This window comes from Psammomys obesus, unplaced genomic scaffold, assembly GCF_907164565.1.
Source record: "Psammomys obesus unplaced genomic scaffold, mPsaObe1.curated_primary_1811, whole genome shotgun sequence".
Classification (NCBI taxonomy): domain Eukaryota; kingdom Metazoa; phylum Chordata; class Mammalia; order Rodentia; family Muridae; genus Psammomys; species Psammomys obesus.
In genome coordinates this window covers 6,761,172-6,788,903 of record NW_026586589.1, presented here as the reverse complement: position 1 = coordinate 6,788,903, position 27,732 = coordinate 6,761,172, and the positions used below count along the sequence as shown (strand labels likewise).

At 40.1% G+C, this 27,732-nt stretch overlaps 1 protein-coding gene across 2 annotated transcripts in view; it reads right to left on the bottom strand.

Moving 5' to 3' along the window:
• Rbl1 (RB transcriptional corepressor like 1) overlaps window positions 1–27,732 on the bottom strand; it is a 57,311-nt gene that overhangs the window by 9,945 nt on the left and 19,634 nt on the right. Inside the window, exons 12-20 of one of the 2 annotated variants that reach the window (XM_055602441.1) lie at window positions 24,411–24,548; window positions 22,921–23,085; window positions 21,798–21,930; window positions 18,146–18,409; window positions 16,244–16,455; window positions 13,183–13,359; window positions 11,295–11,366; window positions 9,039–9,117; window positions 4,539–4,687 (exon numbers count right to left, since the gene is read on the bottom strand). In XM_055602441.1, coding sequence (XP_055458416.1) covers window positions 4,539–4,687; window positions 9,039–9,117; window positions 11,295–11,366; window positions 13,183–13,359; window positions 16,244–16,455; window positions 18,146–18,409; window positions 21,798–21,930; window positions 22,921–23,085; window positions 24,411–24,548 — 1,389 coding nt within the window. The remainder of the gene's footprint in view (window positions 1–4,538; window positions 4,688–9,038; window positions 9,118–11,294; window positions 11,367–13,182; window positions 13,360–16,243; window positions 16,456–18,145; window positions 18,410–21,797; window positions 21,931–22,920; window positions 23,086–24,410; window positions 24,549–27,732) is intronic. The other variant, XM_055602442.1, reaches the window with a different exon arrangement.

The following is a 27,732-nucleotide window of genomic DNA, read 5'->3' as shown; positions in this document are numbered from 1 at the left end:
ACACACACACACACACACACACACACACACACACACACACACACACAGTTAATTCCAGGTCAGGATCTTATACTTACAGTCCCTTGTCCCACTGAGATGCTCCTATGGCAAACACCAGAATTCTGGCTGTCTAGTGCCTATGTGATCCAGTACCAAGCCCTACTCCTGGACCACCCTAGATTTGGGTTTGAGAAACCAGCCAGATGTCAGGTTTGTGCTCAAGTAAATCCAAAACAGAGAGGGGTCCGAATGAGAAACCCCAACTGGCAAACCGATTTGGCCTCCCCCTAGCAATTGGTTCCAGCAATGGCCAAGCTTTCATAGCCAAAATGTCTTAATTAATAGCTAAAGCTTTAGACATAGATTGAAAACTTCATTGTACACATAGATTCTAGAATTCTGGAAATCAACAAGTTAATCAATAAATAAATAATAATCAGGACATTAAAAAAAGACCTCTAATAAAACTCATTAGAGTCCAGAAAAGGGTGGATAGACCTCCTTCCTTTGCATTGCTTTGGGGTGCCCACTGTACCCCATGTAGGGAGGGATTTACCCCTATGAGATTATGGTTGGAAGACCTCCCCTACTGCTTCTCAAGCTCAGAGACCAGCAGTTGACAGAATTCTCTACCCTTCCTTTCTCAAATCACCACAGGCCCACCAGTTGCCCCTATAGAACACTGGAACCAACTTGGAAAAAAACCTTACTGTTGGAGGTTAGTCTGATGCAAGACAGGGTACACCTATCCTTGTTGTGTAAACATACCTGGTTGGCTGGTTAAATGGCCTATACCTGGGCAGGGCAGAATGGGGTAGGCGTGGCTAAGGTTCCTGGGCTTTGAGGACAGAAAAATCATAAAAGACAGACAGGCAGGAAGAGAGGAAGAAGGAAGATGTCATGGTGGGTTAGGTGGAAAAGGAACCACCTAGGCTGGAAGGACAGACTCCAAAAATGGCATGAAAAGGCCCAGATGAAGAATACAAGCAAGTATAGTAGGATTATGGATCGAAGGTAGACAAGATGAGGATTAAGGCGGATGGCATTGGATGGGGTCTGGGAGGTGGATGGTGAGGTTAATGAAACAGTGTAGGTGAAATATATGCCCTGCCCAAAGTAAATAAGGCAATTATAACATCTAACAAGTGTCTGTGTCTTATTATTTGTAATAGCAGGTTAGATAATACCACTGTGATAATCTTAGGGTTTATAATAAACATTATATAGCCCAACACTCATTTTTTATTTACTACAACACCTACAAAGTGATTTTCTCCATTCCTATAGCTGTAAAGGTAAATGGTATTCATCATGGATCCACCATAACTAGGTCAAGAAAGTGAAAGCCATGGACACCACTGCCAATGGACTATCTCTGGACTATGGAACCATTAAAATTAAGGTTTCATTGGGCCGCAGGCCCTTCCCCTCTACCTCTTTATGTTTAGTATAACTAAAGGGTTCTGGTCCAACCCCCACTGCCTTCAGGCCTGGACCTGGAACACACTAGTTATCACCTAGTGGAGGTGAGAACTAGTGTGAGTACAGACCAGCAACCCATATTCCATCCTTACCTTTACTTACAGATACTCATTTTAAATGTCTGGTTGTATTGGAGAAAGAAAACATGGAGTTTATCTTTTGAGATAGGAAAGATACAGGAATTTATCTTTTGAGACAGGCATATAGAGTTTACAATTCTATACCTGCCCTACAGCTGGGCCTTCTAGTTGACAGAAACTAGGGAGTTTCCGTTGCAAACAGTGCGGTTGTGAAACTGAGGCTTCCTGAAAAATTTCTTAGAAAAGATTCTGACCTATGGGAACCAGGAAAAATCTGGGGAATCTATCCCACAGGAAGGGACCTGCAGATAGTTAATTATTCTCAGCCAAAAATCAGCCAGGATTGCTGGTTACTCTTAGACACTCAGCCCCCATATTACATAGGGACAGGAATTAACAGACTGTCAGCCCACTGACTAACAAAACTCAATGTGACTGGGGTGGGGGGAACCCAAATTAACATTAGAGACCTTAGAAGGGACTAAAAATTGTCTAATATCCAAAACCTTTAACCCAGGTACTTCCCTTATTCTGATGCCTGCTATTCTGCCTTGTGGAATAACTCACCTGGATAAAAGCAGTATCACCGAGCTCCTGAGACCACTTGGTGGGCATGTACTAATGGTTTGATTAAATGTGCCTCTGCTGATGCTTTGCAAACTAAACAGACAGTTTATCAGGGCCTAGCCGTATAAAAATTTCTAAATTAAACAACAGATTCCCTTGTAGAAACGATCTTATAAAATTGGAGAGGCTTAGATTTCCTTCTCATGAGATATAGATAACTATATATGGCTTTGGGAGAAACCTGTTATTTCTATGCTAATTTATCAGGAGTAATTAAAAATTTTGCCATGGTTGGAAAAAAACTCAAAAAGAGAAAAATATAAATTAGATAACTGGTGCCAGTCTCTGTTCTTTTGGTCCCCCTGGCTAGCTACTCTGCTATCAGCACTGGCTGGGCCTTTAGTTCTCATTCTGGTTGGATTAATGGTAGATCCCTACATCTTAAACTATATGGCCAATCATGTATCAGTTCAGTAAAATTAATGTTCTTTAAAACCAACCACACCTCTTTAGAGTAGGATGAGTCCATGATTTGACTCATTCACTAAGACTAGTGAGGAATGTAACAAAGCACAGGCCTCAGCTAACTAACTAACTCCACGATGGAAATACCATGCAGGCTGTAAAACTCAGCATACAGACAGCACCACCTGGCAAAACTAAAAACAAAGAGCTAATCTACCAAAGTCTAAAGTTCTGGGAAAATCCCTAAATGTACTAAGTTTTTGGCTTCTGTAGTTCTGCTTCTGGCTAACTGTTCCTGTTAAATGAAGTATGTCAACCCAGGATATATTTTTTGTGTTTAATGCTCAACCTGAGAAAGGCTCGGTGCTAAAGTGGGATCCCACCCAGTGTAGTCGCTGGCCGGCTAATGAAGACTTTCTATTGTCTTAAACCCATGTCCAAGCAGTCTTCTCTGGTGAATACCTCATAATAAAAGGAATATATAGAAACTATAGTAAACCATGAAAAGACAAAATCTTTGAACAGAGAAACAGATGAAGAAAGAGAATTTTGCCGGGTGTGGTGGTACACGTTTGTAATCCCAGCATGTGGGGAGGCAGAGGCAGGCAGATCTCTGTAAGGTCAAGGCCAGCCTGGCCCACAAATCAAGTCCAGAACAGCCAATGTTACACAGAGAAACTCTGTCTCAAACCACACCCCCAGGGGGAGAGGGAGAGAGAGAGAGAGACAGGTCAATGGCACAAACCAGATCATCAAAAAGATCAGAGAAAACTTCCCCAAACTAAGAAAAGACACACTCATACAAACATGAGAAGAGAAGCACATAGAACCCCAACTAGACAAGACCAGAAAAGAAACTCTACAAGGCATATCATAGTTAAAACACTAAATACATAGAACAAAGAACCAAAAGTACTGAAAAACTGAAAGAGGAAATATAAAGTTACATATAAAAAAAAATCCAACAGAATAATAGCTGATTTCTCAATGGAAACTTTGGAAGCCAGAAGACCCTGGAGAAATGTACTCAAAACTTCTAAGAAGAGCCAGGTGGTGGTGGTGCATGTTTTTAATCCCAACACTAGGGAGGCAGATGCAGGAGGATCTTTGTGTGTTTGAGGCTAGCCTGGTCTACAGAGTGAGTTACAGCACAGCCTACACAAAAGACCATGACCTAAATTACTATACCCAGCAAACTATCTACCAGAGTTGAAAAAGAAACCAAAAAAAGAAAAATTTATGTTCACCAAAACCCTAAGGAGAATACTAGAAGCAATACCTTGGACTAAAAAGAAGCATAGCCTAGAGACTCTAGAAGAAAGACAAACAAATCTGTCATTAATGAAATACAAAACATGACTAAGGAAACAAACAGAAAACAAACAAACAAAAACCCAAACAACTAACAAAACAATTGCAATCAACACACAACTCTCAACAATAACTTAGAAGTAATTTTACAAATGGACTAAACTCTCCAATCAAAAGACACAGGCTAGCTGACTGGAATAGCAAACACAACCTGGGCAAGGCGTAGTGGCACGTGCCAGCACTTGGGAGGCAGAGGCAGTGTGACTGCTGTGAGCTGCTGGTCCCTGGGGTCTATATATTGAGTTCCAGGACACAACAGCCAGAGATCCACAGTGAGACTGTCACAAACAAACACAATAAAAAAGAAATAAAATCCTATTTCTATTGTCTACTGGTTATTCAATACAAAGTAGTCAGTCCTGAAGCCATACATACAAATACTACACTAAATGGACTCAGCAGGTTTTATACATGTACACGTATTTCATACTAATAAAGAAAAAGAGGTCTTCAATTTGAGAGGGAGTGGGATGGACATGGGAAAGACTGAAAGTGGAAAGGAGAAATTATGTAAATATAGTCTAATTAAAATTTTAAAATTTTTTGAAGAAAGTAGCAAGACTTAAAACTTACCATATGGTCCTGATTGGACAAGTCATACTTCAATGCAAATGACTTGACTCTTCCTACATATATTGTATTGTAGAATTTGATGAGATCACCTCTTTCCTCTTTCACTGGTTCACTGGAACAGTTGGGTGTCTTTGTGGCATCTTCTATGTCTGTTAAGAAGAATTCATCATTGTGATAGGGTTCTATATATTAAATTAGCGACTTGGATTATATTCCTTTTAACAAAATTAAAAAGAAATGCAAATCCTTATAAAAGGCAATTAATATTTTCAGAGAAATCAATCTTACAAAACAAACTGGGAGTGTAGTAGCACATGCCTGTAATCCCAGCACTTGGAAGACTGAGGCAGAGGAGCAGGGTTCAAAGTAGCCTGGGTTATACCATGATACTTTGTTAAAAATAATCCAGTCAGAATGTACAGAAATGTAATTATGTGGACTGAATGTTGTGCTCTTCTCTCTAGTTACAGATCAGAAAACACATTTCACAAGGGCAGTTTTTGAGCTCATTGCCACCAATGGGAACCAGCTCTGGTTAGGTCTTAAGCAACTCCACAAATGGGTGGCAGGGAAAAACCCTGAGCTTCTGAGTACAAGAAGGCCCATAGATACGCATACTGGTTGTCTGAAGAAGGTGGAATGACTCTAAAAGGCAAAGCATATATCTATAGGTTAAAAAAGAGACTAAGTGAGCCAGATGTGGAGGTGCACACCTTTGATGCCAGCACAGAGAGCTCCAGGCCAGCCAGGGCTACATACTGAGACCTTGGCTCAGAGAAGAAGAAAAAAAAAATTTAAGATAAATTGCTTATGTTTATCTTTTTACAAATACAAGACAAGTACGTAGCAAGGTTTTTGTTTGTTTTTAGATAGTTTCATTCTATAGTAGAATGTAACCTCAAACTTGTAGCCATCTTCCTGACTCAGACTCCAGAGTGCTGGAATTTAAGCTGAGCCACCACAACTGGACAACACATTCTAGGAATCTTGTTTTTCTTGCTTAACAGTATCTCTAGTTTTCAGTTGTTATCCCCTCAGTCTATTAAAAAAAAAAAAAACCCACAAAGTTTGCTCCAAGATGCTTTGACTGACTTCAAGCAGAACTATAGTCTGTTCTCTGTTTAGGAAAACAGCTTACTTGTATAAAAATCACCACTCTCTCCCCTCTCTCTCTTTATTTCTCAGTATGTCTTTTGTTTTTTTTTTAATTTGTTTGTTTGTTTGTTTGTTTGAGACAGGGTTTCTCTATGTAGCCCTGGCTGTCCTAGAACTAGCTCTATAAACCAGGTTGGCCTCTAAATCAGAAATACACAGTGCTGGCACTAATGGTGCGCGTTAGCCACCATTCCCAGCTTGTTTCTTTATAGTAATGAAGAACCCATTGCCAATTAAAAGAAATTCAGCATATAAAAAATGAGTTATTTTCAACAGGGTTGAAGTATAGCTTCGCTTTAAGAAAACCAGAAAATGGAAAGAGTTCAGGCCCATGCAACCCCAGAGAACCTCTAAAATGGTCTCAGACCTAATTTGGATGTCATCTCCCACAGCAATGGGCTGGCGATTAAAGTCAGGGTCTCTTTTGCTCTTACAGTGGACCTGGGTTTAGTTCCCAGCTCCCAGAGGGGCTCACATTCAAATCTAGTTTCAGGGGAGCTGACTCCTTCTTCTGGACTCCCAGACATACTGCATGCATGTGGTGAACAGTTATGCAGCATCTATACATTAAAAAAACAACAAACAATCCCAAACAAACAAACAACCCCCCTCCCAAGGTTCCAGTCCTTAAAAATAAAACAAACAAGCTGCCTATGTAGCTCTCCTGTGGGAAATGGTGCTTTTGTCATGTGGTACCCAGCACAACCCAGACTCTTGCAGAACTTCCCCCATCAACAAGAAGGCTGGAGGGATGGCTCAGAGGTTAAGAGCACTGGCTGCTCTTCCAGAGGCCCTGAGTTCAATTCCCAGCAACCACTTAGTGGCTCACAACCATTTATCGTGAGATCTGGTGCCCTCTTCTGGCATGCAGACAGAATACTGTATGCATAATAAATATATAAATTAAAAAAATAAAATAAAAAAGGCCTTTACCAGAAATAGTTCCTCAGCCCTGAGCTTTTTCAACCTTTAGAAGTGTAAGGCATAAATTTCTGTTTTTTCTTAACTATACAATCTAAGGTATCTTATTATAACAGAAAATATACTCAGAAACTTAGTAATAGCTAAGAAACTTAGTAATAGCTGTTGTAGGTCAATCTCATTACATGGGTTAACTCTGAAATTATTTAATGTTTTCATTAGATTATAAATTTCAGTGTTATAGAAAAGCATACTGAATACCATAGCTCAGATCTTTGATTTAAAATTTTTCCAAAGATTTAAAGTACAAGCGGAAAAGAAAAAAGCAAAGCAAAACAAAACAAAACAACAACAAAAACATCCCATAGTCTTAGGTAGACAGTTCTACATCCCAGGATGATATACGAACTTTTGAACCAAGAACATAAGCGGAGCAGTTCTGTCTTAGGGAGTGTGTTTGGGACATGTGTTGGGAAAATCTATGTCCAGTTTCTTACAGGACTACTCAATGACCGCAGCTGGTTCCTTTGCATAGACTGTCGTTGTCTTCATACTGAGAAGACTCTGACTGTGACCACTGTCACTTAAGACATGGAGAAGGGAGGGGCAGAGTGACAGCTGCTGGACAATGAGCCACCATGTGGTGCTCTACAAAAGACCACCAAGTATCTCTCCAGTCCCTGTGTATGCTCTTTCAAAAGTGATTCCTGGGTTATAGCTGTAGCTCAGTTAGTGGAGTGTTTGTCTGGCATAGAGCAAGTTCTGGATTCCCTGCTCAGCACCTGATAAACTGCATGGTACCGCAGGCATGCAATCACAGAGTTCAGGAGGTGGAAGAGTCAGAATTGCAAGGTCATCCTTCAATACCCAAGGAATGTGAGCTCAGCCTAGGCTAGAAATCCAGTCTCAAAAAACAAAAGCAAACTATAGAATAGGCAAGGAACCCAGGGGCTTCTGCTATTTCCCCTGCTTCATTCTTTTACGTAATTCCCACTGCCTCAGGAATAATATACTTAGAAAAAAGAAGCATATGTGGCCTACATATCCTCAAAGTCAGATTCTGACAAATTATTAAATGGTGTTACAGTTCACATCTGAACTGTCCCCTATAGGCTCACGGTCAAAGCCTTGATTCCAAGCTGGTGGCATTTTGGGAGGTAGTGGAAATTGCAGGAGCTAGGACCTAGTTAACGGAAGAAAGTCATTAGACGTGGGCCTTTGAAAGTTATATCCAGTGCCAAGTCTCTCCCCTCTCCTTTCTGCTGTCACCCACCTTGATGTCTGCTTCCTGATAGCCCAGAAATAACTCAGTTGACTATGGAATGAGTACTCAGAATTCATGTGCTAAAATAAATGCTGTCGTTTTTTGTTTTTTTTTCTCTCCTTTTAAACAGTTTCTCTCAGGTATGTGTTCCTACCACAAAAACTTAGCACACTAACTGGGACTGTTGATTGAGAGCATCAAAGTTTACATCCCAGTAGACTTGTCTTCGTTACTTTCCCTGCTGCTGTGATACAACACTTTGAAAGCACTTAAGGAGAACGGGTCTGTTTGGCGCATGGTTCAAGGGTACAGTCCATTGTGACAGGGAAGTCACAGCAGCAGGAGCTTGGCCCAGCTAGTCAAGGTGCATCTTGTCAGACAGCAAAGTACGATGAGAGCGCACACTCAGCTTCCTAAGTCCAGGGCCCAACCTCAGGGGCCCATGCTGTTCTTCAACAATCCTCATAATCATGCCTGGAGGCTTATTGGGTGAGTCCAGATCTTGTCAAGTTGACAGTCAACACTAACCAATCCAACACTAGTAATTCAGAGCTTTGCAATTTAAAAATTGCCTTCAGGCCTGACAGTGTAATGCAGTGGTAGAATGCTTGCCTACCATGCTTAAAGCTTTGGGTTTAATCTCTAGCACTACAAGAGAAAAAAGGTAGGGGCTGGAGAGATGGACTGGCTAACAGCATGTACTGCTCCTGCAGAGGACACAGTTTGGTTCTGTGATCACAGTTTGTGATCTGTCTGATGTAGACAGATCACAAATGCCTGTAACTCAAGCTCAGGGGATCCCAACACCCTCTTCTAGCCTTCACAGGCACCACAGTTAGAGTCTCCCTCCCTCTCTCTCCCTCTCTCTACACACACACACACACACACACACACACACACACACACACACACACACCAATACAAATAATAATTCTTTAAAAACAGTGAGAGTAAAGCCAGGTGTGGTGGTAACCCCAGCACTCGAGGAGGCAGAAGCAGGTGGATCACTGTGAGTTCAAGGCCAGTCTGGTCTACAAAGGAGTGAGAATGTATTGGTAATTGCACCTACATTGTGAGCCATGTTGTCTGATACCTACTATACTGTGTGCAATTTGGCCAAAGGTGTATTATGTATAGCATATTAAGTTGGGTAAGCTTACCACCATCTGTCATTTCACAATCACCATTGTATGCCACAACTTCTCTTTGAATACTTTTCAAGAGAACACTCCTATATACCTACAAGCCAGAGGGGGAAGGATCACTCAGTCACAAAGAGACACAAATTAAACAAAATCAAAACAAGAGCAAAATAGTCAGTTAAGAAATACAAAATCATATTAACTCTCATAAGTACAGATTACAGGAAACATCAAAGGGACCATTGAAACAGGCCCTCTTACCTATAATGTACAGTTTAGTTTACAAAATTAGGGAAAAATTAAATACTAACCAAAGACTGATTAATGAACAAGTGTCATCAAATAAAAGCAATCTCCAATATATAAATTAATTCTCCCTTTCTTTCTTATTTTTTTTAAAGATTTATTTACTATAAATACAGTGTTCACCTGCACATATGCTTGCACACCAGAAGAGGGCACCAGATCTCATTATAGATGGTTGTGAGCCATGTGGTTGCTGGGAATGGAACTCAGGACCTTTAGAAGAGCAGTCAGTGCTCTTAACCTCTGAGCCATCTCTCTAGCCCCTCTCCCTTTCTTTTAATCCCTTAGCAAGGATCAGTTGTCTCACTGGCCTGTCCCTAGCAACTCCCCATCTCCTTTCAAGAAATCACATTGAAAAAACAAAAAAGTTCCTTCCCTGTCCCTAAAGCTTTTCTTACCTCCAAGATGGCTAAAAGGCATGGCCCATCCCCTTATCTTCTAAGTTATCTTATAAGATGCTGAGCTACACAAGTAGTGGCTTGGCTCATTTTGCATCCACATTAAACTCAAGGCAGCGATCTGGACATTTCTAGACTTTGTTCCAGGAGATTTTCCACAAGAGGCCCAGAAAACCTGCCACAATGGTTAAGAAATATCTATACTTATTCTTTCAACTGTGTTTGTGTTGTTCACAATTGGTACACTTGGAGCTTAAGAAAAGAGAGAGTAATTTTGGGCTCCATGGAGTTGTGGCTATGGCCCGCTTCCTTCACTATTTGTCAGTGAACTCCAGACTCAGGAGAGAGAACGTACTGCTCTTCAGGAGCCTTAAGGCAACTTCCCTGTATTCTCTAACTCCAATAATTAGAAGGTAAGGCAAGCCTTCATTAAATGTTTCCCATGTGCCAGGACATCTACCAACAATTCACTTTTCCATGTCATAAACAGGAAGTCACTGTCACAGTGACAAGTTATCATAAATGCAAATGTTATGACTTCAGGCAACATCACACTGGTGACACATGCCTACAACCCCAGCATTTGGGAGGGAGAGGATAAGAATCAGGAGTTGTGAGTCATCCTCAGCTTTATTAACAAGTCTGAGTACGGCTGGGCTTGGTACTTGGGGGGAGGGGGGGTGGTGGTAAATGAAACCCAGTCTTGAAAAGACAAAACTAAACTAAAACTGAACCAAACAAAACTATGCAGATAGCAAAAGAAGCTGCAGTCAATAATTACTCAAATTTCACCATTAGAAAATCAAGCAAGCTTCATACAACTAAGAAATGGTATTAGAGAAGGAGGGGACACTCTTGGGATATAAAGTAAATAAACTTAAAAAAATAAAAATAAAAATTAGCCAGGTGCGGTGGTGCAGGCCTGTAATTCCAGCACTCAGGAAGACAGAGGCAGGTGGATCTCTGTGAGTTTGAGGCCAGCCTAGTCTACAAAGCAAGTCCAGGACAACCAGGGCTACACATAGAAACTTTGTCTCATAAAAAAAAAAAAAAAAAAAAAAAAATTAAAAAAAAAAAAAAGACGGTATTAGTAGGCAAGTGACACACCTTAACTCCCAGCACTCAGGAGGCATCGGCAGACAAATCTTTGTGACTCTGAGGCCAGTCTGGTCTATCTAGTTAGCACCTGGCCAGCTAGGGCAATATAATGAGGTCCCCTTTCAATCAAAACAAAGCACAATAAAACCCAACAAACAATGAAATGTTATTGTATATCTTTTGCTAGGTTTATCTAGTGAAAATATGCCTCTCTTCCTAAAATGAATAGTAGTTACTCCAGAATTTGTGAAAAGTATATGCAAGCTATGGATGAGTCAGAAAGAGTCAGATTTCCTGGCTCCTACTTAACCTATCCTTTAATGGAACTATTTCTTGAATTTACTGGCATCCATTAAACTAGAAAACCCAAACTACAGTAAAACTATCAAGTAATTACCTTCTATATAACTTGACAGCACAGAAATGGCACAAAAATCTATTTTTGGACAGTAGGAGAAATAATATAACTCACGTGACTATTAGCTTGGGGCTGATTCCTATAACTTTTCATTATTTCTTGAAAAGTTCTTTCTTCTTTTGTTACCTAAGGAAAAGAAAAATACATTTATCAACTGCTTTTGAAAGAAGAATGGCTCTAAACAAAAACTTCAATTACAGGTTGGTATGAGAGCAGCCTTGAGAAAGCCATTAACCCCAGGCCAACCCATGACTAAAAACCACATACAGTTATGACTTCTGCTATCTTTAAAGTTCAGTCTTTGTGGCTTGGGGGGAACACAGTTAACAGTTTCATTAATCAAAAACACTAGAACTGGTATGAAATAACTATACCAAAAATGAATTTTATGAAAAGTGGTAGAAGAAAACGAAGACCTGCTGAGCCCCCTGCAATCTCACCTTTTATTACTTTTAAGGTAAATTAACCACCTACTACTAAAGGACAGAAAAATGTCTTGCAGTGATTCATAAAGAATTGAGTGGCTATTACAGGATTAGGTTTTGAATGTTTTAAGAGAGTTTGTATGGCTTCTGATATTTAGAAGTCACAGTAGGCCTAAGGAAAGGAAAGAGATTAGTGATCCAAACAGGAATCCCTTCTGTTATCTGTCTTCATAACATCAGCTTCCTTCCCTGAGTCACTGTCCATTAACACTGAACTTATTTCCTATAATGATGACTTAGAAGTAGAAAAGACAGACTTCTGGAAAAACACACACAATTAGTTAAAAACATTTATTAACACTTTGTATAGAAAAAATTTTAATTATTCTTATTCTATGAGTGTTTTGTCTATATGAATGCCCATGTGTTAAGTGCATGTCTGGGGGCCAAGGAAGTCTGAAGAGGATATTAGATCCCCTAGAACTGGAATGACAAAGAGGCTATAAACAGTGTGGTTGCTGGGAATTGAACTCAAGTCCTCTGGAAGAGCAGCCAGTGCTTTTAACCTGTGAGACATGTCTCTAGCTCCTATATAGAAATTTTAAAGAGGTACTGAACATGAAGGTAACAGAGTTAGAAAACATACCCTTTGCCTCAAACGCTTAAAAATTAGGTTTTAAAATTACATGCGTTGGCTATTATTGATAGGTTGGCCAATATATAGATAAGATAGAAGTTATAAATAATTTTTCCGATATATGTCAAACTTGGAAAAAAAACAAGCAAGATGGCTTAAACATGGTGTAGCAACAAAATGCAAAAGGTATTTGCAAAGTAACGTGATAAATCAAAAGCAGGCAATACAGAGCAGAGGCATCCTACACCAGATTATGAATGAAGAGGGTCTGTGTTGCCACTTCCTGGTGGCTTTGACTAAGCGACTTCAGTCTGGGCCCAAACTGAAGTCAGGCCATATTACTCATCTAAATGTAATACTCACTTGACTTTAAGTCTCATCAATGATGTCACAGGTAGAGGTGGAAATGTGAATAGCACATTTCCCAATTCCTTTATAACCAATGTACTATTTTTAAAAACTTAACTTCATTTATGATAATGATGGTATGTGAACTCAGGAGCTCCTCTGAGCTCCTGAGCATGTGTGACCAGAGCATGTGTGAAGGTCAGAGGACAAATTCAGGATTCTCTCTTCCCTTTGTCCCTTTCACTATGGGTTACAGGAATCCATTTCAGGCTATCAGGCTTGTGTGGCAAACATCTTTACCTACTGAGCCCCTCACTGGCCCAAGGCAAAATGTAGTCTTATAAAGTGGAAAACTGATTATTATGAAATTCAGAGAAGTCCAGACAATGTAGTAGCTTGAAATTATTACTTAATAGTGATAACCAATATTGGCTTGTAGCACAAAGGGAAACTAAAGATCAAGTTCAACAGCTTTTTACTGATGCTTCAACTTAAGGCAACTAGGGCAGACCTTCTCCCATCCTATACATACTTTTGCCATGATGTAAAAGGCACACAGAAGGAGCTGATCCAAATGCCTATCTTTCATTAAATCAGGGCAGTGAACTAAAGTGAATTCAAAACATGTCCAGATCTTCCTTCGTAACTCATTTGAAACATCAAGTTTTAAACATAAATCACGTAAGCGCACACTTGCCAAATGATAGACCTAAGACAGGAGAAAACACATTGTTATAAAACAAGTCATTTCTGAAGTTTTTATGTCTTACCATGAACATGGGTTTATAGGCCAAGGTTTAAAAAAAACATGATCTAAATTTTCTATCTCATAACATTAGTTTACTGCTGTGGTTAGAGAGTATAAACAAAAGCAAAATTCTCTTTGGAAAACTGCCTTATGGTGTTTTTTAAAAAGATCATGCCTATTACTCTATAATGCTACCATGTAAAATAAGAAAAAGTAAAAACAGGGTTTACCTGCATAATAATTATTATGAATTCAAACATTTTCAAGTGTTCAGAAGTTCCTGGGTGTTCTCTTTGGGTTGGAGTAAAATTGCTAGAATGTATAATATGCAAGGTAGTAAAGACCTGCACTTTTCTGAGCCTGAAAAAGACTCAGGAAGCAAAACTATTAAAAAAAAAAAAGTTTGCTGGGGTTGAAGAGATGGCTCCATGATTTAGAGCAGCCTAGTGTCTTAGGCCAGACAAAGGTGTCAGGGTACCTGGGACTGTAATTACAGACAGTTTGTGAGCCACTGCCTGGATACTGGGAATTGAACCTGGGTCTTCTGGAAGAGCAGTCAGAATGACTCTTAACTACTGAGCCATTTGTCCATCCCTAAATAAATGTATCTGTAAAATGAGGTAGGGAGTGACTCAACAACATCCAACATTGACTTCTGGCTTCCATGCACACCTGCGCATACATATATGCACATATTCAAGAGAAAAAAATACTTTTGTCAAAATTAGGAATGTTTATGCATCAAAGCCAATAGAGTGAAGATGACTGCTGCAGAGGCAGAAAATGTCTGAAAATCATAAATCTAATCAGGACATCCAGGATAATGGACACCTGTAACAATCACAAAAATTCAAGTAAAAGGAGGCAAAGAAGCCAGGCAGTGGTGGTGCAGGCCTTTAATACCAGCACTGGGGAGGCAGAGGCAGATGGATCTCTGAGTTTGAGGCCAGCCTGATCTACAGAGTGAGTTCCAAGACAGCCAAGGCTACAAAGAGAAACCCTGTCTCGAAAAACAAAAGTAGGCAAAGAACCCAAATAGACATTTATGAAAAGATATGTAGACTGACAATAAGCCACACTTAATATTAATGAGCATAGAAAAACCAAAACCCAAGCCAGAGAGGCTTAGTGGTTAGGAGCACTGGCTGCTCTTCCAAAAGACTGGAGTTCAAATCCCAGCACCAAATGGTAGCTAATAACAACAGGGCTGCAACTCCACCAACAACAGAGGCCCCCTTTCTGGCCTCTGGGGCACTGTACAAATACAGTGCACACAAATATAAATAAGTGTAAAAAATAAATATACAACACCCTGCTGCAGTCCTCAGTGCCCCAGCAAGAGAGAGGAAAATCCCAACTACTAGGGTGAATTAATACTTATGAGATACCTTGGATCTAAAAAAAAAAGAAAAGAAAATGGTGACTTCCACTGCTGCTCTTCTGTGAGGACCGCTGCGCCCACTGACAGTGCAGATCTTTGGGAAAACTAATTGGTAAGACCACCATCACCTTGGAGGTGAAGACAGTGACACCACTGAGAAAGTGCAACAGCGGGAGGATGAGCATGGCTTTCTCACTACAGCGTCTTTCTCACTTCAATGTCTAGAAAGGGCTTGAGGGGAGGTCTTAGTTTCCCCTTTCTTTCTGGCTTTCACTATGTTTCACTCCACTTCAGTAAGTTCTTGTATTCCCTCCCGTCCCCCAGAAAGACCTCCGGAAATAACTTGATAAAGACAGCATGTGCACTGAGAGTAAGAATGTAGTGGTGCAGCCACTGCAGAAAATGGAAAGGGAGCTGCCTGCACAGACACAACAGCTCAGTCACTAAAGTGCTTGCTGCACTAGCATGTGGATGGAGTTCAAGGCCCAGCGCTGACTCAGAAAAACACGATATGGTGGGTATGCACTTGTAATTCTAGTGCTGGGGAGGTGGAGACAGATGGCCCATAAAGAATGGCAGCCAAGGTTGTCCGCTGGCCCCACCCCTGATATATTACATACTGAATTACTTTCTTTAGGTTTTATTTATTATGTATACAGTGTTCTGTCTGTATGTACACCTGCACACCAGAAGAGAGAGCCAAATTTCATTATAGTGGTTATGAGCCACTATGTGGTTGCTGGGAATTGAACTCAGGACCTCTAGGAAGAGCACTCAGTGCTCTTAACCTCTGAGCCATCTCTCCAGCACATGCTGAATTACTATCCCACTTCTAGGAATATACTCAAACTGTAAGCAGAGACTCAAACAGTGACACTGTTCACAGAAGCTCTACTCATAATATGAAAAAGCTCTAACCACCCAAACATCCAACAAATGAACAGATAAACAAAATGTGGCATATATATATATATATATATATATATATATATATATATATATATATATCATTCAACTTTAAAATGAGAGGAAATTCCCACAAATGCTATCACACAGATGAATATGGAAGGTGTGCTCAAAGAAGTAAGCCAGTCAACAAAAGACAAACTAAGGTATGACTTCACTCAAATATGGCACCTTTTCAAATAGGTAGCCAAATTCATAAACACAGAAAACAGCATCGAGGCTGGGAGCAGGGAAAAATGGTGGCTGCCTCTTTAATGAGTATAGAGTTTCAGGAGGGGAAGATGGAAAAGATCTGAAAGTGGACAATGGCAAAGGTCACACAACAATGTGAGCATATCTACCACCAAACTATATGCCTAAAAATTAAAGTAGCAAATTTTATGCTACGTGTATTTAAAAAAAAAAAAAAACAAAAAAGGAATAAAAAGAGAGGCCAACACTGCTGTGTATCCAGTCTTTCTTGAGTTAACTCTTTTCAGATGCTATGGAAACACATACCTTCCTATAAAATAGCGCCAAGGACCCAGCTCTCTTCGGTTTGCCTGTTCCAGTCAGATGAGCACCTTGTGCTTTGGTCAGATGGGGCTGTTTTGGAGAAGCACCCATCAGTGACTCAGCAGTCAGTGATACAGGGCTCTCAGCTCTGGACTCCTGAGTTGTGTTCATGGAAATAGGAACCAGTGTGATCTCTCCAGCATCATTGGCAACACCTGAATGCACAAGCAAACATTCGCAGTTTGAGATACAAGCTGTATGTTCACAGTAAACTTGTCAACATATATATATATATATATATATATATATATATATATGTGTGTGTGTGTGTGTGTGTGTGTGTGTGTGTGTGTGTGTATGTATGTATGTATGTATGTGTATGAAAAAGCACACAGATGTGTTAGAAAAGAATGCAGCTATAACACAGTAACTATATGCTGCAAATGAAGTTTTTTTTCCAAAACAAGATCATGGTTCATTTGATATTTTTATGCTAAGTTCTATTTTAAAAGACAAAATTTGAGTAGGAAGGTATAACGATTCATGTCTATAAACCTTCAGAGTCTAAGGCAGGAGAATTGCTGTAAATTTGCGGCCAGCCTAGGCTATATGGTGAGTTAAAGCCGGCAATATATAGATTCCCTGTCTCAAAACAATAAACAGACAACAAAAACCTTGTCTTCTGTTTTGTATGTGACTGTAGTGTTTTTATGTGTCACTTAAAACTTTTAAAAACATCGAGTTACTTTATTTGTGGGAGGAGTGTGTACATGTGCCATGATGTGAGTTCAGAGGTCAGAGGACAACCGGCAGAGTCAGCTCTCCTTCTACCATGTAGGTTCTAGGGACTGAACTTGGGTTTGTCAGGTTTGTAGGCAAGATCCTTTAGCTAATGAGCTATCTACTTAGCCATTCTTTAATATTTTAAAAAGCAAATTTTACTCTTTTGAGCACTTAAGATGTTTTTAAGTAAAACGAAATTCTCCCTTAATACAGATTTATTAAAAAAAAAAAAAAAAAAGCAAATCCTGGGGCTAGAGAGAGATGACTCAGAGGTTAAGAGCACTGACTGCTCTTCCAAAGGTCTGGAGTTCAATTCCCAGAAACCACATAGTGGCTCAACTATCTATAATGAGATCTGGTTCCCCCTTCTGGCCTGCAGGCAGAACACTGTTTGTAAATGTGTAAATGTGTAAATTTGAAAAATAGGATAGGTTCAAAACAAAAAGGGGTGGAGGACTGGATACCTCAGGGCAGTAAGACCACAACATATGGCACTAGGAAGGCAGAAACATGTCAATCACATAGTCAAAAGCACAAAACGTAAGATACTAAGAGTGAACCTTAATGTAAGCTGTGGGCTTTGGGTGGTGATGAGTCAGTGTAGGCTCACTGACCTACAAATATGCCAGCCTAGTGTAAGATGTCGATGCTTTCAGAGGCTTGGGGAGAGAGCAGGGATCACGACAGGAGGTGTATGAGAAGTACCTCTACCTTCCTCTCGGTTTTGCTGTGAATTTTAAACTGCACTAAAACACAGGGTCAGTTAAAAGAAAAGAACTCAGGTTTAAGAATAAAATGCTGGGCTGGAGAGATGGCTCCATGATTTAAGAGCACTGGCTGCTCCTGCAGTGCACACAAGGCTCAGCTCCTGCGACTCACATGGTGACTCACACCACCTGCACTGCAGTTCCCAGGGAGCCTGTTGTCCTCTTCTGGCCTCTACGGGCATCCGGCAAGCACATGGTATGTAGACATGTATGCTGGCAAAACTCTTACACACATAAAATAAAAATCAACTTTAAAAAAGAATACTAAGTTAAATCATGTGATCCAAGTTAATAATAAGACATTTCTTAAATTTTCATCCAACTGAAAAATATACAGCAGAGATGAAGATGTTACCATGTAAAGGAACTGTAACTTTCCGTCCTGTTGTCCCTGTTACTGTGGTTGTGGCCATTGTCAGAAGGGCTTGCCCAGGGGAAATTGCTAAGCTTTCAGCAGTAACACTCAAAGGAGCAATTTTCAGTTTTGTTCCTTCTGCCATAATCTTGTCCGTAAATACTTCCTTTGGTGGGTCATCTCCAAAAAGTCTTCTCTTAGCACTTCCTGCAGCAGGAGAGCTGTACCGTTCATGGACAGAAATCGGAGACAAGGGCTGCATATCTAGTAAACAGAAAAATAAAGGAGTTTAAAATGTATTCCAAAACAATAAATCAGGTTTACTTGTTCCTATGCAAAGCACTTGGGATCTAGAAGTAAACAAAATGGTTTCCACCCTCACGGTGTATCAAGTCTAGCAAAACAGATACATAAGGCAATATAGCAGAGTGTAAGAGTTGTGACAGCTTATCTTTCCGCATTCCTGAAGGTCTGTACATAGCAATAGAGCAACCTATTAATGAGGGAGAAGCTGGGCGGTGGTGGTGCACACCTTTAAATCCCAGCACTTGGGAGACAGAGGTAGACGGACCTCTGTGAGTTCTAGGCCAGCCTGGCCTACAAAGTGAGTCCAGGACTGTCAGGGCTGTTACATAGAGAAACCCTGTCTCCAAAAACCAAAAACAAACAAATAAAAAGAATTAGTTTCTATCTCCTATTATTACCTATTAAATAACATCCAAAAAGAAAGTGGCACAACCAAAACTCACTTGGGGTCACAGTTTGTCACCCCCACACTCCCAACACTGTAAAGGCAGTAGATGTGGTTTCTGAGTTAGTAAATACAGAATCTGCTTTAATAGGTCCATCAGAACACATGAACAAAAGTGATACATGCTAAGCTCACTTTGCCTTAATTTGAGGTCTTCCCCTCCAATCAAAACCAAAGTGAACATTATGGATTGGTGAAATGGATCAGTCAATAAAGTGTCCACATACAAACATAAGATCCTGGCGATTTGGAGCCCCAATCGTCACATAAAAAAGCCAGGCATGATCACACAGGTCTGCAACCCTAACAAAGAAAGGGTGAAGGGGGACTGCAGATGGACAGACAGGCAGATTCCAAGTGCCCTATTTGAGGACCTGCCCTGACTTCCCTCAGTGATGGACAATGATGGGGAACTATAACTTTCTGCACCAGGTTGCTTTTGGTGATGGTATTTTATCACAGCCTTAAAACCTAACTAAGAGAGCCACTAATAATGTTAAGTCTGTAAAATAATAACAAAAATGGATTTTGTCTTTCAAGAGTCAACACACTCTCCATCAATCTATTGTTCAAAAGTTCAAGTCCAAAGCCTCTTTTGACTCAAGGAAAACTGTTAGTTGTAAGCCTCTACAATAACTGTAAGACAAGTTACATATTTCTGGATATTGCTTTGCCTTTGCTTTTAGCTTTACTTGGAACTCACTATGTAGACCACACCAGTCTCACTTTGAACTCAGAGAGATCTACCTTCCTCTGTCTCCTGAGTGCTGGGATGAAATCACGCACCATCATAACCAGCTCAAGTTACAAATTTTCATGCTACATTCAATCCTACATTATTGTCCCCTTTTTTTTTAACCACTTTCCTGAACCAATTTCACAAGTATATAATGTGCTCCTTTTATGTTCTTTTGTGCACATTAGGCAAACATTCTACCACTGAACTAGAGTACCCACTATATATAATGCACTTTTCAAGTGAGGGCATCTTTGTACCTATTTTTACTTTTAGTAGGTGATTAGTCAATCTACTTTTAAAACATATATAATAAACATTAGTCCGGCAGTGATGTGTATCAATGAGATGGTTGGGGAAGCGGCTGTGCCTACATGGAATCTTTCACTGATTCTGGATGCCATAAAAGCAGCTAGGACTTCTTTAGTGCCCAGCAAACAAGTGATCCTTGTAGCTCCCAGACTTCTACAAGAGTCTACTTGCATGACTTGAGTGTAAGGATGCCCAACAGGGATGCTCAAAGGTGGTGGCTCAAGGAGAGACTTGATACCAGCCATGACGTTATCTGCAGACTCCCTGAGATACCTTTCCTTAAGAGAGCACTTGCTTAGCATGGCTTCAGGGTCTGACCTTGATCCCCAGCACCCTATAACAAAATAAAAACTTACATGGAGTAACTTAGATGATGCTTGCTGCCTTATGTCATTGTTAACAGGGCATCTTTTTAAATTAATTATTAACTTATTCATTTTACATACCGATCTTAGCCTCCGCACCCCTCTCCTCCTGGTCCCACCCTCCCTTCCTTCTTCCCCCATTCCCCCTCTCCTAAAAGGGCTTTTTTTTTTTTTTGCCCTGGCAAATTGTCAATTTTTAAAGTGTGTATGGCCCAGCTATTAGTATATTCATTAAACTGAATGTCTACCATAGTTTTTCTGGTATTTGTAAAGTAACAAATTAACAGCAAAGGTTTTAACTATTTTAAAAATTTGAAAATGCAAAGCACACACTTTCCTAGCACTCAGAAGGCTGAAGACAGAGGATCATAAGTCTGAGGCCAGCCTGGGATACATAGAAAAGCTATCTCAAAAATAAAACAAAAAAAAATTCAAAAGTTTCATATGCAAAAGATGAGTGTGTCAGTTGGTATGTCACAAGAAAAACGAGATTGTATTCATTATTAAGGCTTAAAATGTATAATTTTAAGAGTATAGATAAGTCTTTTAGGAGATGTAGCTCAGTAGTAGAGATTAATTTTTAATTGTATTTTAATTTATTTAGTGAGAAGGAGAACGGCAAGTGATGGTGCACAAGTAAAGGCCAGAGAACAACCTGAGGGAGGTGGTCCTCTCCCTCCAGCATGTGGTCCTGGCGAATCACACTCAGCTGTCAGGACCACTATGCACTGAGCAATCTTACACTTAAACACACACACACATGCAAATAAAGATGAACATAAAGTGAATGAACAAGTGAAAGACGAGTAAGACAAAGTAAAGTGAAACCAACAGTCTACGAAACACCACTAAGTTTGCTTGGTGTTGGCCAGCTACTGCTGGGCGTGGGGCCGGGCCTGAAATGTAGTGAGATTTACCTTCTCTTTTCTCTTCTCTCCTTCCCCCCTGCCCTCCCCTCTCAGACAGGGTCTTTCTTTTTCCCTGGCTGGCCTGGAAGTCACTACGTAGACCAGGCTGGCCTCCAACTCAGAGAAATCTGCCTGCCTCTGCCTCTAGAATGCTGGGATTAAAGGCATTTGCTACCAGGCCCAGCCCAGAAGTGCTTTTTATATGAAGAAAGTAACAGGCCACATAGAGGTAGCACTGAGCTCATCAAATCTTGATAAAGAAATAACATGTTGGGCTGGAGAGATGGCTCAGAGGTTAAGAGCACTGGCTGCTCTTCCAGAGGTCCTGAGTTCAATTCCCAGCAACCACATGGTGGCTCACAGCCATTTATAATGAGATCTGGTGCCCTCTTCTGATGTGTAGGCACATCAGCACAGACTACTGTATACTGTATAAATAATAAATACATAATAAAAAATACATCTTTAAAAAATTTTTTTTAAATTACATGTTTTACTATACTATGAAGTTCAAATTTTCTTTTAAAAAACAAAAAGGTCTTTGTCTTTCCCCTCAGTATTCCATCAATATTATACCTACCCTTTCGAAGACTCCCACTGTCAGTGCGAACTTCCTTAACTCTTGGATGTATTATTGGAGACATTGGCATCATGGGGAGATGCCCCTGTACATTTCCTCCATTTCCTATTTCAAAATTATTTGGGAATATAACCTACAGAAAAAAAAAAAAAAAAAAGCAAAAAACACTTCATTTTACAGAGATGAACCCAGTGATTGAAACTTATGAGAAAAAGAAACCTTAGTTTATTTTACTTTCTTTTTACTCCTTCACAAAAAACATAACGTTTTTCAAAGCTCCAACAGTTACAATGTGACCCAGCAATTCCAAGCATAGATAAAATACCATGAGGACAGATAGCCAAGAAAAACTGAAATATGCCCATAGGCCTCATGTATGAATGTTCATAGCAGCAGCATTCTTCTTTTGTTGAAAAATTTTTTCATACATTTTGATCCAGTTTTTCCTTTCTCCCAACCCTTCTCAGATCCTTTGCATCTTCCCACCCAAAGTTCATTCTCTCTTTAAAACAAACAACACACACACACACACACACACAAATAAAAATGAACACAAACAAGTGAAAGACAAGTAAAACAAAGTAAAGTGAAACCAACAGTCTATAAAACACCACTAAGTTTGTTCAGTGTTAACCAACTACTGGCGGGCGTGGGGCCTGGCCTGAAATGTAGTTGACATACCCAGTGAGACAGCATTAAAAAAACTGATTTACCCTTTGCCAGCAGGTATCAACTGCAAATAGTTTTTGGGTTCATTTCCCCTTCTCAGTGCTAGGACACATCTGGTTTGAACTTAAGAGCATCATTCTTTTTTTTCTTTTTTTTTTTTTTTTAAACATCTTGTTCTTTTTTTTTATTTTATTTCTTTTTTTTTTTATTTTTATTTTTATGTACATTAGTGTGAAGGTGTCAGATCCCCCGGAATTGGTGTTACAGACAGTTGTGAGCTGCCATGTGGTTGCTGGGAATTGAACCTGGGTCCTTTGAAAGAGCAGATGGTGTTCTTAACCACTGAGCCATCTCTCCAGGCCCCAAGAGCATCATTCTTAACAGCCAAGGCTACACCGAGAAATCCTCTCTCAAAAACCAAAAAACAAATTATGCTCGCCCAGCTCTGACTTACTTCTTCACAGGAAGGAACTTTGTTTGCAGAAGCATGGAGAGCTTCCCACAGTGCAGAATCATTACTCCAAGCTAAACTCTCCAAAATCTGCTCTTCAATGCTGTTCAGGTGTTTCACCATGTCTCTGGAAAGCCCCTCCTCTGAGCGGATCACCACCTCAATAACCTAGAGAGAAGAAAGTTGAAACAGCAGTGAGGTTTGACTAACAAGCAATCACTGGTCTGGGCTTACAAACATGAATGACTCTAGCTTTACTGTCACACAGAACCCACACTGGAGCCATAATTCTGTGGGCTGCTAGAATCTGCATATGTTATAAATTAAAACACAAAGTGCTTTTAAGTCTTTTTATCCTTTTTCTTTCTTTTTCTCTCATAAAACATATTTTAACTGCAACCTTCCCTCCCTCCATTACCGCCTCCACCTCCTTATTCCCCCAGAGCCACTGCCCCTCTGTCTCCCTCCAGAAAAGAGCAGGCTTCCAAGTACTATCAATTGAACATCTTTAAAATAGCACCAACGACAGGGCTGGCACAACAGTTACAAGCATTTTCTCCACAAGCAAGGGGACTGGAGTTCAGATCCCCAGAACTCGAATAAATGCTGGTGGGTGTGGTAGCCTGCCTGTGACTCCAGCCTTGGAAAGCAGAGACAGGGATCCCTGGAGAAAGCTGGCTATCAAGACTGGCTATATTGGAGGATCTGGGTTCCATTTAGAGATCCTCCCTCAAAAGAATATGGCAAGAGGACAGGTGAGGAAGATCCCCAAAATCAACTTTGGGTTCTACATGTACTTCTCCATAGGTACATGCATACATGTATTCATATATACCATACATAGAGACACATAAAAAAATAGAGAAAAAACTTTATCACATATTTCAGATATGTCCATCTCCTGAGTGTTGGAACCACAGGCATGCCTATAGTCCTCATGTCTTCCTTTTTAACTGATAAAAATAGAGCCAATGGGTATAGGCTGGTGAATAGTCCAAAAGTGGTAGGAACTCAGTCCTAACTTCCAGTCTAGTTTCTTTTTAATCTACTTCCACTTTCCGATATATCAAAAGAACAGAATGAATTATCTGGAAATAATGGTAGGTTTCTTCTCTAAGAAAAATACTGGCTAGTTCATGACTACAGAACAGGGAGAGGGCCTAGAGGTTCTGGAATAATCAACTTTCAGATCCACAGTAGTATCTGGGTCTGTGCTAAAGGAAGCAAGCCTAGGACAAGTGAACACTTGAAGTTAAACACTGAGTACCAGGTCACATTTGCAAGTCAGTGATTTGAAAAAGAACTCAAACTATAAAATTGGCTCAATATATTCCCCCTTTCCTTTGTCTTTGCTTACACCCTAAAAGGAATACTTATTATCAGAATACCTCCAGAAGTACTTTCTAAACATGGCAACTATGTTTCTTCAACATTAAGATAAATATGTTTATGTGAGGAATACATACCATAGTAGGACTTTGCAATCACCTTACCTTATAAAAATAAAATGGTTGCAAATCAAGAACTTCAATAATCCAAGGGAAAGTACGGGGTGAGCTATAGGCAAAGAGCACAATTTCCAAACAACAAGCCACCAAGGATCTATGAAATATATCTTGCTCTAAGAGAACCTTGGGGAAGAAAAAGATCAAAATTTAGTATTTCTCAGTAATTTCAGCCTTGGCCCTTCTAGAGGAAAACCATAACCAAATGAAGTTGAGAGATGAGGCATAGCAGGAGTGAAACCAATCCCCGTCTCCACACGTACACCATAGCACGTGCTCCCCACATGTACATAAACACTTTTTTTGAGCTAGTCCGACAGGTCATCTAGTAAAAGCACTTGGCATACAAGCCTAACAACTCAGTCTGATCCATGAAACCACATAAAACTGGAAGAACTGACTCCACAGAGCTGTCTTCTGACTTCTAAGCCTGCACCATGACATGGACACGTCCATACACACATCATATACACAATATTTTTAAAATTTACATTCAAAAAAAATTTACATTCATCTTGCTTGTGTATGTGTTTGTGTGTCTGCACACAGTATGTGTACCATGATGCCCATTTGGAGGTATTCATACGAGCTTCAAGGATCAAACCAAAGTTGTCAGGTTTGCACAGGGAATACTTTTTACCTACTAAATCATCTTTCTGGACTCCAAAATTATTATTATTATTATTATTATTTTAAGATGTATTTATTTATTATGTATACAGTGTGTGTTTGCATGTACACCTGCATGACAGAAGAGGGCACCAGATTTCATTTTAGATGTTTCCAGCCACCATCTGGAAATTGAACTCATGATCTCTGGAAGGGCAGCCAGTGCTCTTAACCTCTGAGCTATTTCTCCAGCCTCAAAATTATTTTTTTTTAACTTTTATTAGTTACACTTTATTCACTTTGTATCCCCCCATAAGCCCCTCCCTCCTTCCCTCCCACCAAAATTATTTTTTAAAGCTATCTACTTTCCTTCTTTTACCATGAATCAACACAGATCAACTAGAGAATAAAAAAAGCAGAGGTTCCATCTAGGATAAAGCTAGAAGTCATCTGTAAATACAAACCACAAGTCACAAAGATCAAAAGAAGAAAGGATGATAAATGACTCACAGACAGAAGATTTTCAAATATACCAGAGAGCGTGTGGACAGACACTGAAAGAAACTGGATGTATGAAACCTGGAAGAAACAGCATCTGATGGCACAGGAAGAGTGCAAAGCAGGAATAAGGCAAGGACAGATAGAGGGGTGATCTGAGAGTCTGCAGGAGTTAAGAGTGTGGGAGGACACACACAACCAGTATTCTAAGGGTCAAACTAGGGACCTTTTGGAGTCCAAACTGTTCTCTAGAGGAACAGAACAAGACACAGGTACTTAGCAAGAACCGAAAGTCTATATGTTGGATTGTGAGACTGTATCCCTTACTTGTCTTGCTCTGTAACACCAACAACCAGGCAAGTACAAGACAGCAACAGGCGAGACTCTCATCACCTGAAACCACTGGAATTTTTTCTTCACAGCCTATCAACTCTTTAGTGCCTTACTTATATGTTATAAGTGGACAATCAAGAATAACCCCAACATCTGCAGAAAACCTTCCTTGAAATATAGACCAAAATATACAGAAACACTTAGGAGACATATTGTGCAACAGAAGAAAACATTAAAGAAATATAATTCACCTTAAAGAATAAAAAAGAAATGCAAGCTGGGCACAGTGTCGCATGCCTGTAATTCCAGCATGGGGGGAGGCAAAAACAGGCAGATCTTTGTGAGTTCAAGGACAGTGTGGTCTACAAAGTGAGTCCCAAGACAGCCAACGCTATACAGGGAAACGCTGTATTAAAAAACCAAAAAAAAGAAAAGAAAAGAAAGAGAAAAAGAGAGAGAGAGAGAGAGAGAGAGAGAGAAAGAAAGAAAGAAAGAAAGAAAGAAAGAAAGAAAGAAAGGAAGGAAGGAAGGAAGGAAGAAAGAAAGAAAGGGAAAGAAAGAAATGCAAAAATTTAGGGGTATAAAATAGAGCATTGCAAAATAATGAAACAAACAAACACAATTAATCACAGGACATAACTTTAAATTAAAAGGGTGGTTCTGTAGGATTGCCTAATGGGTGAATGTAAAACCCACAAAAAGGTACAACAGGAGACTAGGGTTGTAGCTCAGCTGGTAGAGTGCTGTCTAGCATTCACAAAGCCTTGGGTTCCCTTGGGTATGGAGAAACATGGCTATAACCCCAGCACTTGGGAGATGGAAGCATGAAGATCAGGAATTCAAGGTCCTGGTTTTTCAGTGAGTTAGAGACCAGAGAGGCCAGCCTGGGTTTCATAAGACCCTGTCTCAAAAACAACAACAACAAAACATTATCACAAATCTAGCATCAGTGATAAAAGATTCTGAATAATCTAGAAAGGCTGAGGCAAATAGGATCAGGAGTTCCAGACCAGCCTGAGCTATAAATCAAGCTCTAGGCTAGCTTACAGACTTCTGCAGTGAAAACTATTTAAAAGAGCCAGGGAAATGGTGGCACACACCTTTGATCCTAGAAGTTGAGAGGCAGAGGCAGTTGGAGCTCTGTGATTTTAAGGCCAGCTTGGTCTACAGAGAGAGTTCCAGGATAGCGAAGGCTACACAGAGAAACCCTATCTCAAAAAACCAAAAACCAAAACTAACAACACCAAAACAAAACAAAACAAAACATTTCTGAAATAAAAACCAGTCATACACCATTAACAAAGAGCTAGCATGCCATTAAAGAAACTGGACAAGGGCTGGAGAGATGGCTCAGAGATTAAGAGCACTGGCTGCTCTTCCAAAAGTCCTGAATTCAATTCCCAGCAACCAAAGGCGGCTCACAACCATGTATGGGGAAATCTGGTGCCCTCTTCTGGCGAGCAAGGTAGAACACTGTATACATAATAAATAAATAAATCTTTAAAAGAAAAAAGAAAGAAAGAAAAGAAATTGGACAATAATGGAGTAATGTCTTCAAAGTCACAAAGTTAAATGTCAATTCAGAATTCTGCACACAGACAGCTACCAATAGAGTGTGGGTAATAAAAAGACATTTATGCAGACTTTTACAAGGAACTTAAAGGGGTTGAGAGATGTGCTTTGTGGCTAAGATTAATGGCAGCTCTTCCAGAGGACTGAGGTTTGAGTCCCAGCATCAACATGGCAGCTCACAAACTCCAGTCCCAGAGGATGCCCTAGCCTCATCCAGCCTCCCTAGACACTTCACACATACGCTGCACAGCAGACACACAGGCAAAACACCATACGGAATAAAAGTAAAGGAAAAACC